This window comes from Magnolia sinica, chromosome 8 (genome assembly GCF_029962835.1).
Source record: "Magnolia sinica isolate HGM2019 chromosome 8, MsV1, whole genome shotgun sequence".
Lineage (NCBI taxonomy): Eukaryota > Viridiplantae > Streptophyta > Magnoliopsida > Magnoliales > Magnoliaceae > Magnolia > Magnolia sinica.
Genome location: NC_080580.1, coordinates 13694748 through 13711589, shown reverse-complemented (window position 1 = coordinate 13711589; position 16842 = coordinate 13694748). Strand labels below are relative to the sequence as shown.

Here is a 16842-nt window from a genome sequence, read left to right as displayed (position 1 = left end):
CCTCAGCCAATAAATCATTAATAACCGAATTCAATGAAGGAGTAGGGCTACGGTTCAAGAGAGCAGCCCGACAATGCTCAAATTCCGGACGCAGCTTCATAAGAAACTGTCGAACTTGCGCACTCTCGCGCATAGTTTGGAATATCTTAAAGTCATGAGGAAATGTTGGATCCATCATAGTCATCTCAGTCCAAATTGTGACAATTTTGGAGTAAAATGATTGAATACTGTTGTCACCCTGAGTAAGGTTAATGAGATCCTGTTCCAGGCGGTATAACCGGGCCGCATTACTCTGTTGATAAATTGTCTGGAGATGCTCCCACATTGCCTTAGCAGTGCGATGAGGTGTGAGGCCAACAGCAATGGACCGATCGACAGAATCGAGAATCCAGGTAATAATCCGTCCATTGTTCATTTCCCAATCAGCTATTTTGTCGGCATCTGTGGAAATGGGGATAATAACAGATCCATCAATTAGTCCCCACAAACCACGACCCTTGAGGAAGTTCTGAAAATGGATGATCCATAGAGAATAGTTGGTACCATCAAAACTACAACGTGGGGCCTCTGTACATGACGAGTTATTGTCCATTGATTTGAAGTAATGTAAAGCACGCAAGGAGTTGCAGCAGAAGAAGGTCGTAGAAGTACCGTACAGTAGGAGATACCCAAGGCGGAATAACAACAACAATAGGAGCTCTGGATCTGGAAAAGAGAGATCGGAAGCAATTAGCAACAGAGGCAACAGGGGCGCTGGATCTTGATCTGGATCTGGAAAATCGAGCAGGGGCGCTTGATCTGGATCTGGATCTGGAAAATTGAGCAGGGGCGCTGGATTTGGATATGGAAAATTGGAAAATCGAGTAGGGGCGCTGGATCTTGATCTGGAGCAGGAAAATCGAGCAAGGGCGTTGGATCTGGAGTAGGAAAATCGAGCAGGGGTGTTGGATCTGAATCTGGAGCAGGAAAATCGAGCAGGGGCGCTGGATCTGGATCTGGAATATTGCAAAATCGAGCAGGGGGTGGCTGAACGACGCAGAATCGAGCAGGGGGTGGCCGGACGCAGCAGGGATGGGGCCGGACGCAGCGGGATGGTGGTCGAACGTAGTAGGGATGGGGCCGGACACAGCAGAGATGATGACCGGACGCAGGGATGGTCGGATCTGACAGGTGGTGGTGCCGGTGACGATGGGGTGGTCGAATTTGGATTAGTAGGGCTTTGATACCATGTAAACTGTGAAGCCAAAAGGTTTTCTGTATTTGAGACAACCCAATGGGGTTGACTATATAGATATTATAATCATCTATACAAGGAAAACAATAAACTCAGAATCCTCTACCTATGGAAATAAACTATATAAGGTGTACTAGTTATACAAGGTATGTGAGCTGTCTGACACTAGGAACCCTGTGTTGCTGACAAAGGTGTCTTTCTGATACAACTATGCAATTCAAAATTGACTAAGCCACTTTCCTAGCAGTATATCCCCGGCTGAATCAATCATGACCTTTGTACTATATGCTAAAGTAACGACACTCAATCTCATACTTATGTATACAAAAGCGGGTAGTTGAGGGCACAGGGGTCTCCTATGAAACCGACCTACTTGCACAATGCACTGATTAGATTGAATCAGGCACCGATGGCTAAATTGGTCCTGTATTAGAGTCCAACTCAATGCTCCGAGCACGTGGTTACTCACCCACACCGTAAAGTAGACATTACAAGGCATACATCAGGTCTGCCTAAAGCGTGTAGGTACTAGCTCAACAACTCCTAACCTCATCACATAAAGATCTTGCCTAAAGTGTGTGAGTTCTGGCCCAATAACTCTTAACTTGGCTTTGTACAAGCCATGACATCATTAGGAGACACAGGTTCCGCCCGAAGCGTGTGTTCTACCCCAGCAACTCCTAACCTCATTTACCACTGTGAATGTTGTTAGACTCCAGTCACCCAAGACTATCAATTGAGTGATAATTTCATGCCAACAAGCACTAACACGTGTAAGATTCATCTGAACATGTTTAGCATGTCGGGGGATACATACATTTAGTCGTGATTGGAGGCGATTGCTCCCTGTGCTGCCTCATCTTTTGTATTACTACATAAGGCGGTCACACCTTATCATGTTTCCTCATCCTGAACATTACTTTAACTCACATGTCAAGGGTAGTCAATTCCCGTGCGAGTGGGGAAGGCCGGCCTACCGATGAAAGTACTACCACTGATGATTCAAGGCCTAGAAAGATTGATTGCGAATGTAGATTTACTATGTAGCTATAAGAAAATATATCTCACCATGTATATAAAAATCAGCAAATTACATCACCCACTCTTCGGAGTACATGGACTATCCCATTTTGCATGTATGCGTCTTAAAATACTCCATGGTGGGATTTCTACCATTATAACTAGTGGGGATGGAAATACCACACTCCCCCATACATAAAGGATATCAAGATCTCTTGAGTCCCATCTTCCTAACATGCATGTCAAATAAATTTCTAGCAATGGGCTTCATCATGGGATCAACCAGCAACAATTCTCTAGTGGGAATGTACTCGAGCACAACATGCCCATCTTTCACTTGATTTCTGACATAGTGATATTTAACACAATATGTATTCCTTCGTTCATCACAGGTAGCGGAAAATCCTTTTGACTGATTGCTAATGCGCCTGGCCTAGATTAGTTTGATATCAACTCACAATTCCCATCGCATAACATATATCTAGCCTAGTACATAACATAGCACACATAAGGCTACCTATCACACTGGCATAGGGCATGGATGACACAGATTGACTCTCAACATGAGATTGTGGACACATACTTTTATTGAACTTGGATTATTTATTGATTGTGGTTTCAACTGGCTTACAATTGTACATTCTGAAACACTTTAGTATTTTTCTCAATGTACGATGCCTGCGATAAACTCAAAAACTTTTGGGAGTGATCCTTGATAATCTTAACTCCTAGTATGAAATTTGCTTCTCCAAGGTCATTCATTTCAAAATTCGAACATAGCCACTCCTTGGTCGAAAACAACATTCTCATATCATTACCTACCAATAAGATATCATCCGCATATAAGGATAGTATTAGAATGTGTCTCCACTCTCCCAGATCGCTTCACATATATGCCATGGTTTTCTTCACAGAAAATCCAAAGGAAGTGATTGCATCATGGAATCTCAAATATCATTGCGTTGACGATTGTTTTAGTCTGTAAATAGATTTTAGGAGTTTACAAACCTTCTCGGCATGATCTTTCTTAGGGTATCCCACGGTCTGTTCCGTATAGATATGTTCCTTCAAGTCTCCATTCAAGAAGGCAATTTTCACGTCCAACTTACATATCTTTAAATCAAGGTATGCCAAAATCGCCAAAATCATACTCACTGATGTAAATCTAGCCATGGGTGAGAAAGTTTCTTCATAATCAATACCTTACATTTATGTGAAACCTTTCGTTACTAGACGGGTTTTGTACTAACAATTGAACCATCTGCCGTCCTCTTGGTTTTGAATACCCATTTATTCACAATTGCTTTATGGGCAGCAGGAAGATTGACTAACTCCCAAACATGATTTTTCTTTATAGAATCAATTTCTTCATTCATTGTAAGAATCCAATCCTTAGAATTAGGGGACACTAACGTGTCTTGATACAAATTAGGTTTATCTTAATCAATTGCAATGCAAGAAGACGACTCTTCATCTCAAAATACGTTTTGGGGATTTTGCCTCACAAACTATGTCGCAATTCAGTTATACTGGATGATGCACTCTCACTATCAGCATGAACTGTAGCAATGCCTTGACCATCACTATTAAGGCGCTCGCTCCCACTTCCTTGAAATGCATCCGACATCTCATAGATCTCCATTTCTATTTTGGGCTTCTTTTTGTTGGGTCCCCTTAGGTCAATGGTTCTTTTATCTAACTTATGTTCAGAGCAAAGATTAAGACATGATCCATCGAACCCTGTGGACGAAAATCACCCATTGGCGATTTTCTACCAGTCCACAACTCAAAATGTATTTTGGGAACGGATTTGGAAGGAATCCTATTCAACACATAAAAAACTGTGAGTAGAGCATCTTCCAAAAAAGTGGTCGATAGATTTGCATGAGCCATTATAGATCTGACCATATCCGGCAATGTTCCATTCCTTCTTTCGGCTACACCATTCTTCTCAATGTATTTCATAGTGTATTGTCGAGCGATGTTGGCATTTTCATAATATAATTTAAAGATCCGATGTTTATTCTCTAGCTCTATCTATTCTCAACACTTTAATCCTTCCATCCCATTGAATTTCAACTTTCAATTTATATTTCTGAAAACTATCGAAGGTTTCCGACTTTTGAGAAATTAGATACACTATATTGTACAGCGAGTAATCATCAATAAAGGTTATGAAATATTCGCAACCATTTTTTACTCCTGCATTTAAAGGTCCACACATATGCAAAACTTCTTTAGATCTATTTGCTTTAGGGAATGGCTTTTTGGTTGTTTTTCCTGATTTGCAATATTCATAAAAGGGTAATTCTATTTTAATCAATGTTCCCAATAATCCATCTTAGGCTAATCTTGTCATTGGATCCTTTCTTATATGACCCAATTTGTTATGCCACTTCATAGATTCATATATAATACTAGTATCATATACACCAACAAAAGATGAGCTGCTTTGCATTAGGGAAAAACTATTTACAACTTTCCGACTTAAATAGGTCTCTTGATAATTCTCCTCAAGCTAGTATTGTATTCTTTTTCCTCAGCGAGATCCTATCTTTACAAAATCTTGCATCAAAATTCTCCTTTACTAAACACGCGACAGATATGGGTGCACATGGAACTGGTAAACCACAGTTCCGGTTTCGAAAATCAAAGAACCGATTAGTTTGGTTCGATTCTCCGCATGGAGTTATGTCGAACCGAACTGAATCGTAGAACCGAACCATGGAACCGGACCATATATTTTTTTAAAAAGAAAACCCTAACTCTTCATTCTCTTCACGCCGCTCTTGCTGCAGTGCTACCCCCATTCCATTCCTCTCTCTCTCTCTCTCTCTCTCTCTCTCTCTCTCTCTCGCTGGATTATAAAAAGCCCAGAACTGTAGAACCAATCCAGACCCGAACATGTTTTTATGGTCTGGTTCCAGTTCAATTCTAGGGTGCAAACGGTCCGGTTTCGGTTCCGGTTTCACCCCAGAACCGGACCGAATCGACCCGTGTGCACCCCTAGTGACGGATACCCGATTATTTCTCATCCCAGGGGCAAAAAGAGTGTCTTTAAGAAATAGAGGATGTCCTATATTTGACTCTAAGCGATAACTGCCAACTCCGATAACATCCTCTAATGCATTGTTTCCCATATACAACTTATGACTTCCAAGCGGGATGGTCCAGAAATTTACTAAACCTTCTCCATCATTTGTCACATGCCTTGTGACCCCTGAATCCACAATCCATTCATTAAAGTTTAAGTCAGTTATCAATACTTTTGTGCAACCACAACTAAATAGTTGGAGAAAAGGTTACTGTTTTACGTTTGGGGCAAGTCCTAGCCCAATGACCATGCTTTCTACATATAAAAAATGAACTATCACCCAATCCCCTGTGTCTTTTCCTATAATCTCTCCTTGGCTGCAAGGGTTCTATATATACACTACAGGTTTGAAATTGTTATGGAGGTTTCATCGGGTAATGCCTAGGTGGGTACAAACGATTTTGGGGTGTGTATGGATGATATTGAGATGGTTGATGTTGGCAATGGGATGAATGTGGATGGAAACGAGGAGCTGGTGGTCGACAGGGTAGATTAGCTTGATTGATGGGAGCTTTCTTCCATTTTTGCTTACCTGAATTCCTAACTCTTTTCTCTGACTAGTTAACTTTCTTACTACTCTTAGTGGTATAAACTACACTGTTATTAGACGGGACAACCTTGGACTCAGCCTCCTGTTCTAGATGATGGGCTAAGTCTCTAAAAGTTTTGATTGCCTCATTGTAATACAAAATATACTTAATGTGGGACCATGAGTTTGGGAGAGATCAAAACGTTGCAACAACTTTTTGATTTTCGGTCAGTGCGCAGCCTGCATTCCGTAATTCAGTCATCATTTGTTCCATTTTTCTGATGTAGTCCCTAATGGTGCACCCGATCAGCATTCTATATGCAACAAATTCCATTTGCAGTGTCCTAATCTTGCCGTCCAATATTTGACATATGATTCAACTAGGGCATCCCACATTTGCTTGCTAGTCTTATGAACTTCATACGTAGGGATAAGATCCGTATGAATGAAACCAAGTAAGATGTTTCTAGTCGTTCTATTAAGCTTCATCCACTTTTTGTATTTTTGCTAAGCAAGTTTCAGGTTGACTATGGGAACATCTCCATCCCCTATCTCTGACTTTTTCTTGACGATTTTCAACGTGTACAATACATTTTCTTCATCTAGCGATATTCTGAAGAATTTGCGCTAGTTGTCAAAATCATTCCCTTCGAACTTATCTCTTCTCAAGAAATCTGCCACAATGGATTCGAACGCAATTTCTAGTCACTACATCAAGTGAGAGAGAGCTTTTTTTAAGTCAATCGAGAAACACATCCAAGGTAATAACTGTTAAATATCTATGATCAATCATCATCAGTGGTCAAAAGATCTAAGCTGTCATCACACAAATCAATTGACACAAGGGTAGTACGTTCATTGTCGGTCCGACCCAAAAGTTCCACTAACCCAATTGGGTGGAGCAAAAACAATCAAACTCGAAAGGATATAAAGGGATCCTCCATGACAATGGTCAGGTGACACCTGCAATGAACACGCCACACATCAAATTTAAATAGCCACACAATGAAGTAATGCAATGCCACTACGTGCATATAGAAATTAAGCAACTACGCGATACACCATAATGCGAACAGTAAAGGTGTTGGCAAACCACTTCGTCGTCTTTTGGTCGAAATCGTATCAGACGTCGCTCTGATAACACTACTGGTGCACAAGTGGACGCAGCATTTATTATTATTATGAACTGAGCAATGCAATTATGCGATTGATTTGGAGCCGAAACATGATACTCGGCGGCCCGCTTAAATAAACCACATGCAGGAAGACAGGCCAATTCACATCCCTAATCTGACGGCGGAAGTGATATGCTGATGACATGGTCCTATTCATCTTGTGAATAGACGGGCCCCATATAACATACATTTCTTACCTTATCCCTCTGTCCCTCACCTCAGATATAAGTACGACTGTGAAAGAAGGTAGGCATGACTTTTCCTAGGAACATGGGTTGTGCGACTTTTCCTAGAAACATGATTGTGCGGCTTTTCCCAAAAATAGGGGTTGCACGGCTTTTCCTCGAGAAGGGATAAGGGTGAGAGAGTGAGAGGGAGAGAGCTATCTGAGGAAGAGGAGAGGGGGTATATATATAGGCCCCATACGTGGTCCATGCTGGGAGGTGGGCCCCACTAGGGGTTGGCCGCACTTCTCCTCTCTCAATTTCTAACAACGTCATAGGTCATTTTCTCTAATGTAGGAGAAATGACTTATACACCACCTTGTGTTTGGCCATAGTAAAAATATCAATCCGAGTCAATGCTTAGGTGGGCCACCCCATGGGGGACAATATAAAATTATACCTCGAATCTCAAGATTTATGTTGTATGGCCCACTTGAGTTTTGGAATACACCACCTTGTGTTTGGCCTTAATAAAAAAATCAACATGAGTCAATGCTCAGGTGGGCCACCCCATGGGGGACTAGAGGTGTACACCAGTCGAACCGAGTCGAGCTTGGCACAACTCGACTTGACTCGGCCACTAGCTGACCCTAGCTCGAACTCAGCTCGGCTTGGTCCTCGAGCCTGATTGGTCAGCTTGGCTTGGTTCGGTCAATAGCTCGGGCCAATTCGAGCCGAGTTTGAGCCAAGATCGAGCCGAGTTCACCTGTGCAGTATTTTCACAAACACATGGACCGCACCTTCAAAACACCTTATAGGCAACATCAAAATCAAGAAAAAAAATGTATTTGTTTCATATACATACCTTCCTTGCCACCAGCCAACACTTCGTTGAGTCATTTCATTAAACACTTGGTGAGCAACATCAATATCAAAGTAACCGAGTCACTGAATTGGTTCGATCCGAGTTCGATTCGAGTTGAGTCGAGCCAAGCTCGGGCAAGCTCGAACTTGGTTCGAAATTTTTTCAAGCTAAAAAAATCAGCTCAACTTGGCTTGAACTCAATTTCGAACCGAGTCGAATCGAGCTTTTTCGAGTCGAGTCGAGTCAAGCTAACCGAGCTAACTCGGTTCGTGTACAACCCTATGGGGGACAATATAAAATTATACCTGGAAACTCAAGATTCATGCTGTATGGCCCACTTGAGTTTTGGAATACTATGATTTTTGGCTAATTCTTCTTCCTGATGCGACACATTAGATTTTTATACCAATAGTATAAAAATCTCTTTCTTGTTAGATGAGCTAGTAGAGGTAGTGCAGTGTGTGTGAGTAATTCAAGGTTCAGTTAAAAAAAAAAGAAAGAAAAAAGAATGGATTGTATGGCATATGAATACCATGATCCGCCCTACACAGAACTAATGGTAAGCGTGCCATCCTAACTATTTCCTACAGCGTGACCTATATGAGTTTAGATGATCATGAGTTTTGGGTTCCACGGTCAACTTGAGGCAGCTTACCTGATGGATATGATGGATCTAATGAAAGTTCCACCCAAGTGGCTCTCTATTAGCGAAAGTAACCTACACAAGGTTCCTATGCGGGGTATGCTAGCGTCTATCAAATAACTCCACATATAGTGGTATGCTCGAATGCATCCTGATGTATTGCAGTAATATACATTGGGACTTTTCCCTTTGAATCTGGGTCCTCTACCAATGATCCAAACCATTTACACAATGAGTCAACCTTGTACGATGCATAGACAATATATGCAATCTTTAAAATGGATTCTTTTAACCCTTTGAAATCTGGCTATTTTGCTTTGGAATTGTATGGCCACCATAACCTTGTAAAATTAAATGTTTGAATAATTCAATTTGAGAGATTTTTTTTGGCAACCCCCACCGAAGAGAAGCGCTAACACATAAATGGTTTGCATTATTGAAACGAACCCAATTCCGATGGCAAAAGCCCTGATTTATCACATTATATGCAAACCTCCTCTGAGAGAAGTTTACCAAGAAAAGAAATCTCTCCAAAAGATTGCCGGGCAACATCATTAGTATCATACAGGGCTTAGTTTCCACTGTTGGATGGAATGCTTGTCAGGGATCTGACCATTCATATGGTAGTGGACACTGCAAACATACCATGGACCCAAAGACAATGTTGGTCCATGGACTTGGAGGTCACACTTATAGGAGAAATGGTTAGAAAATAGACCAATGGTCCTAGTTCAACTTACATGCTTGGCTCACTTGATGAGTGTACCAATACCTAATAAATGCCTCAGATTGATCACACATGTATCATACTACAGCAGAAACAAGGTGATGCCGGCGGTGTGCTATCCAAACCCAATGTGGAACTGAAAGGGTATGGTTGCGGAGATGAGGGGATGTATTCGCAATAGATGAAAGGTTTTAATAGAGTGAAACCGTTTCCTTTAATGAGGGGGTAGAAAGAGATCATTTACTTTTTATATGGGGCCACACAGGTGGAAGGGGATCTTGGTCCCTATCCCTAAATTTAAATGAAAGAATCGCATCTGCGCTTTTCAGTCATGAACCTGGGCATTTTCAGCACTCTAAGGGCACTTGCACTCTGTGTGCCTAGTTCGTTTAACTACACTGCTCTCATTGAGAATCTTGATCTAGACAAGCATTGTCGAGTCCTCTGCTTCTTCTTGGTGGTGCCTACCCAAGTCTAACGTCAACAAAGGCCTACATTAATGAACCAGTTGGGATTCAAGCTGACTGCCACACCCATTTTCCCTTTTAGTTTGTTTTCATTACCAGCTTAACCTATCTATGGTATTGTCTGTTTCACAAGCTTCTATTGAAAAAGAAGCCAAAACTACAATATTCCACTTCTAAATTGTCAGACAATGTGAACTGATACGTTCTTTATCTCAATTGTTTTTCTTTTCATTGCAGATATTCTACATGTCTTCTCATACTTGCCTAGGGATCTGAACTTCATTGAGCATACAAGTAATATTGGGTGGAAAGAGTAAGTATGATTTCACTTTAAGGATTTGTTTTCATGTTTTCTGATTTCAATGGGTGTGGGCATCCTATTTCTCATAAAGACATGAAAAGAATTCGGTATTTTTCCTTATGTGCTTGTAGGTATCAAAGAGGAAGGCCAATTATTATAGATCCAGGATTCTATAATTCAAACAAGGCAGATGTATTTTGGGCTAAGGAAAAAAGGAGCATGCCTGCTTCTTTCAAAATATTCATAGGTATTGGACTGACATTTGATTGCTTCTTTATTAATTTTTAAATTTGCTTTTATGATTTTGGATAATGTGATTATGATTGCGGATGCTGTAATTGCTTCAATGTATTGTTCTAAAAATGTTGGATTTTCTAGACTTGGATCCATAATGAAATAATGAAACTTTGAATGACAATCATTTGACATTTGTCAAACTAGAATCATATAATAAAATATTAAACATGTACATGACATAGCTCAAAAACCCGAAACTCAACTCAACTTGATGTCCGGGTGGATCGGTTTGACTTCGAAGACTCAACTCAATTCGATATTTAATCACTAAATAAATAAGGAGTGTTTAAATAATAACACACCTATTTAAATTCATATGAATATAAAAAGTTGAGGTTCTACAGAGTCCCCCTCGAGTTGGAATTTTCCACACATGCAGTTTTCTGAACATGAAGAAATTTCTGTTGTTTTTCCCATGTATTTTAGCGTCTGTCCTTGGGAGATTGTTCTTTAGTAGCTGCAGCTGAAATGAATCCATGAATGTCTGTAGGGTCCGCTTGGGTGGTGCTGACGCGATCGTTCCTGGAATTCTGCATCTGGGGCTGGGATAATCTTCCTCGCACTCTACTCATGTACTACACCAACTTCCTATCATCGCCCGAAGGTTACTTCCACACTGTCATATGCAATTCCAAGGACTACCAGAACACCACCGTCAACCACGACCTGCATTATATAATGTGGCACAACCCACCTCGGCAGCACCCCATGACCTTGACTTCACGGCATTTTGACGGGATGGTTGAAAGCGGAGCCCCATTCGCACGGAAGTTTACAAAGAACAATCCTGTCCTGGACAGGATTGATAGGGAGCTGTTGAGGAGATCAGCCGGTGGGTTTACGCCAGGGGGTTGGTGCATGGGGAATTCTATTTTGGGTAGAGATCCGTGCGCTATTTATGGGAATCCAGAGGTGATTAGGCCAAGTGAGAGTTCAAAGAGGTTGGAAACATTGCTGCTGAAGCTTCTTGATCCTGAAAATTTCAGGTCTAGACAATGTAAATAGTTATAATTAGATCTATTTTCATGATGTAATTTTTATCTGATTTGTGGCTGATCAAGCCCCTTGCCGTCCACAGATGGTCCTGTGTGCATGTTTACCGCATGTCGAAATGTGGGCATGTGGATGGTTGCGATCATCTGATCATTGTGGTTTCTGGGCTATCTACGTCTACGTCCATGGGAGGGCCCACCATTGGACGTCCTGGATGAATGAACAGATCTTTGTCAAATGAGCTTTGGTGGTGAGGAAATGTAAGATCCTCCAATGGAGGAATTATAGCATCCAGGGATGTAGGGTGCATTGTTATCAACCTTTCATCTGATGGGCCAAAGTGGGTGGGCCACATCTCGAAAAGTTCCTACAGTTGGAGATCCTAGCATCCAATCGTTGAACGTCTGTTTTGACAGCTGATGAACGTTGCTGTACACAAGTCAAACCGAGTCGAGCTTGGCACAGCTCGACTAGGCTTGGCCACTAGCTGACACCAGCTCGAACTCGGCTTGGTCCTTGAGCCTGACTAGCCAGCTCGGCTTGGTTCGGTCAGCAGCTCGGGCCAGTTCGAGCCAAGTTTGAGCCTGTGTGGCATTCTCTCAAACACAGGGAGTGCACCTTCAATTTCTCATGATGTGCAAAACAGCAGCAGTTTACAAGTATTTCATCATACTTACAGGTATTTCATCGAAACACTCGGTAAGCAACATCAAAATCAAGATACAAGAGTAGTTTTATCATGTAATGTTTTTATTATTTTTTTTAATAGTGATTTGTTTCATATCCATACCTTCCTCGCCACCATATCCTGTGGAGAATGTATGCACCCGAAACAACACTTCATTGAGTCATTTCATCAAACACTTGGTGAGCAACATCAATATCAAAATAACAGAGTCACCGAACTGTTTCGATCCGAGTTGAGGTTTGATCCAAGTCGATTCGAGCTCGGACAAGCTTGAACTCGGCTAGAAATTTTTTCAAGCTCCAAAAATTAGCTCGACTCGGATTGAATTCAGTTTCGAACCTAGTCGAATCGAGGTTTTTCGAGTTGAGTTGAGTGAGTTAACCGAGCTAACTCGGTTCCTATACAGCTCTAGTCCTGGTCCAGTTACAGGTGCCAACCTGGAGCACATGTGAGATCTTGTCCAGTCGTCCGTTCGGGCCCATCATTACCACACCATAGCCAAAAAAAATGAAGTCCATGTCAGGTGGGCCACGTGTACGTGCAATATAAATTGTTGGCCATTTGTTTCCTACCTGTTGGTTTTCCAAAAAACGTGTAGCTGATTTGATGAGTAGACCAGCCTGTAATTTTATGCCAGATCATACCTAGGGCTGTACATGAACCGATTTAGCTCGGTTAGCTCGCTCAGCTCGACTCGACTCGAAAAAGCTCGATTAGACTCAGTTCAAAACTGAGTTCGAACCGAGTGGAGCTGATTTTTTGAGCTCGAAAAAATTTCAAACCGAATTTGAGCTTGGCCGAGCTCGGCTCGACTCGGATCGAACCCCAGCTCGAATCAGACTTGGATCGAACCAGTTTGGTGACTCGTTTACTTTGATATTGATGTTGCTCACCAAGTGTTTTGACAAAATGACTCAACAAAGTGTTTGCTAGTGGCAAGGAAGGTATGTATATGAAATAAATACCTTTTTTTTATTGATTTTGATGTTGGTTACAAAGTGTTTGATGAAATACCTGTAAAACCGTTGTTGTCGTTTTGCATATAATGAGATTTTGAAGGTGCAGCCCATGTGTTTGTGAAAATGCTGCATAGGTGAACTCAGCTCAATCTTAGCTCAAACTCGACTCGAACTGGCCCGAGCTGCTGACCAAACAGAGCCGAGCTGGCCAGTTAGGCTTGAGGACCGAGCCAAGTCGAGTTCGAGCTAGGGTTAGCGAGTGGTCGAGCTGAGTCGAGCTGCGCCAAGCTTGACTCGGTTCGACTCGTGTAATTCATACCCATGGATGGGTCCCTATCTTAGCATGGATCTCGAATGCTCATGCAGGTTGGTACATGTGCCACAAATCATGTCTTCAACCATTCCATCGTGCACATGTGCCAATGGTGGGCATCGAGTCGAGTCGGACCGAATTGGGTCTAACTTGACTCGATCCGATTTTTCAAGAACTTGACCTGAACTCAATCCTATCTGGGATCAAGTCCAGCAGAGCTGACTCCATCCGATCCGAATCCTTATTGGCCTGACCCGAATCGAGTCCAACTCAGTCTGGGAAACTGAATCGAGTCAGATCGAGTTGAGTTTAGGGATAGAGAGGGAGAGAAAGGAGAAGAGAAAGAAGGAGATGTGAGAAACCGGGAGAGAAAGCGGGAGAGAAAGGAGAAGAGAAGGAAGGAGAGGAGGAAAATCGGGAGAGAAAGAGGGAGAGAAAGGAGGAGAGATGGGTGGGTGCGGCACCTCCTTCGAGTAGAGAAAGAGTTGTTAGGGTTCGTTCGGATTTCGGATCGCATTGGTATGGATTGACCACGATCCGAGCTCAATCCGATGTACGATCGGATCTGAGTGGTCTTACACAATCCGCATTGATCTAGGCCTTCGGTTTGGTTTGTATCGGGTCGGATTCTGCCTAGCCCTAGTGGGCACCAACAACATGCTCTTGCCCCAAAACCAAGTTGGTTTAGTCATCAGGCAAGAACAGTACGAGACAAATGCGTAGTTAATAGAAAAAGGTGGTTGATCGTTGAAAGTGCACTAATCGCGTGTGGCCCACCTGATGATGAGACTTTGATTTTTGGGCCAGCACGTGTTTCCCAACGCCATCCCAACTGATCAGTGTCTTGGATTAGAGATGTGTTGTATAAGAGATCAACCTGATTGGATCATCAGGTGGGCCACACATGTACGGTCACAAATTGAAAGTAAAACTACTGGCTTTTATGAGACCTGATGAAGTTGGGTCGAGCTTGTAAACCATGTTGAAATTGGTGGGTCACATTGTATATGGCTTGAGATTCCCCACCTGTTTATCCATTTTCGGGTTTTGGACTTATTCAAATATAGATTTTAATTTTGAATTTTTGTTTGGATAGCAAGTGAAATTTTTATATTCCTTTTATAATGCACTTCTAGTTGTTTTTTGTCAAGAATTCAAAATATAGAAAGGTGTAATGATCTACTAATAAAATTCATCATTTTCTTATCTATCCATGAAATACAAATAATCACATTAAAGGAAAAACCCTTCTACTTTTCTATTGTTTGGCATGGAATCCATGGTCTCTCGGCTTGCTATTATGTTTCTCATCTTGGATTGTGAGGAAAACCTCGGATTTTGATGGATGATCTTTAAACTAGTTCAAGAAGTGTAGAATACATTTGCCACCCTAGTAAAGAGGATAAAGCGAGAATAATAAATCATTCCATATAGCAGAAAATGGCAAAACCTTTGAAGGCGAGTAACAAATTGTTCAAGAAAATTAGCATAAATACAACTACATCCACTTGTGAAATGTCCCAGTTGAAGTTTATAGCTTTTTATTTGTATTAGCATGTGATTCGTTTTTAGTGATATCATCATTTTCTTTTCTCATTCATATTTCATGCTTCGCTTCAAAACATATGAGCCATCTAGAGAGAATGGTAGAAGGTTAGTTTTCTTCTTCTTTTCTTCTCTGTTAGGACTTGGTTTGAGGACCCATGAGCCTCATGGGAGGTGGTCCAATGGTTCATGTGATAGTTTCTTAGCTTTAAATTGAAACTCTGGTCGGGTAGATTGTACATTTTGACTGGCCATCAATGATCTTGGTTAGAAATTATCATGATTACAAATTCGACATTAACTTTAAAGAGAGATGCTCCAATGCCCTCATAATACTACAACTTTTGTGCTTCTAGCTACATCGAGACAAGTAATCACACTGTAAAGAATATGGCGCAATATATGATAAGCAAGTTAAAATTGTCAAAAGTTCTGTGGGGATAGTGCAACTAAAATAGTTGTGCATATCCTAAATCAAGTTCTAAAAAAGGTTGTATTAAGACGCCTTATGAGCTGTGGACAGAGCGAAAGCTCAATACTTTCGTATATGAGGTTGTCCATCCTACTCTATGCGAATTATAGAAATTCAGAAAGATCTAAATGATTCAAACTTTATTATCCATCCTACTCCATCCGAATCATAGAGACTGCGAATGTTAGGTTTATTGAGAATACTAAAAGTAATGAGAATACAAACTTAATAAACATCGTATTTGAAGAATGTTAGACCATGATTCCCACAGTAGTCATTCCTAGTAACTTGGCTTTCTATCCGGCAGTAGAGCCTAAAATCACCGTGAATCACCACATTGAATATAAGCGGTCAATATCATTTACACAAAATATGCCCAATCCATGTATTTGTTTGGGATCATCATGGATTGCTTATGGTCCTTAAGAATAATTTTTGTTATGCATTCATAACCATCCCATCCATGAATAGTGCTGTGGACTTGATGGACAATATAGATTAATCTATTTGACCGTCCAAGTGAACTGATGCAACCAGGAGCACTATAACTTATAAGACTCCGTCAGCATCCCGAACATTTCTCATTTTTACATACCAATTATCGTCTCCAAAGAAGTTTCTTGTAATTCCTTAAAAGTATATTTTTTTTTCACAGTTTTGTTAATTTTCAAAGTGCCAGTGGTTTATGTTGGTTTTCAAGTAAACTCTTAATCTTTTCATATGTAGTTCCTTTCTTCGGCTTTGTTTATCTTTATGGATTCGCCTAATGATTGCTTGATTTTATTTATTTTTTCAAGTTCACCTTATGATTATATTTTCTATTTGATAAAAACAAATTCTAAAGAGATTATTTTTGAATTTTTTATGTTTCATTGAGAGAATTTATATAAATAAATATAAGAGGAATGGCCTGCGATAGAAAATCTACAATTAATTATAAACTAATCTCTCCCTAATCAAAGCTGATAAAAAGGAAAATATTATAAGAAAAATGAAATCCATCATAACATATAAAGGGGAAATATCAGCTTTCCTAATACTTCCCTTAAGTTGGTGCACAAAGATTTGTAATGCTCAACTTACCGAGTAGAATGTAAAAATGATTGTGACTAAGGGTTTTTGGAAAAAAAATGTTTGCAAATTGTTGATTGGTAGGCACGTAAGAGGTGCAAAGAACTCCAGAAGATAACTTTCCGCAGATAACGTGGCAATTAATCTTTATATGTTTGTTCGTTTATGAAAAAAAAGAAGATTATTGGCAATATAAAAAGCAGCTTGATTATCACAATGAAGGCTTATGGGTTGGGAATTAATGCTTGACTCCGAGACTGCGAAGAAGAACTTTGAGCCAAATGA

General features: G+C 40.8%; 1 protein-coding gene across 1 annotated transcript in view; it reads left to right on the top strand.

The window, feature by feature from the left end:
• The window catches only part of LOC131252932 (beta-glucuronosyltransferase GlcAT14C-like), a 33144-nt gene extending 21583 nt beyond the window's left edge, over nt 1-11561 (top strand). Inside the window, exons 2-4 of the mRNA XM_058253726.1 lie at nt 10156-10231; nt 10351-10466; nt 11007-11561. Coding sequence (XP_058109709.1) covers nt 10156-10231; nt 10351-10466; nt 11007-11521 — 707 coding nt within the window. The 3' untranslated portion in view covers nt 11522-11561. The remainder of the gene's footprint in view (nt 1-10155; nt 10232-10350; nt 10467-11006) is intronic.
• Nucleotides 11562-16842: the final 5281 nt, after the last annotated feature.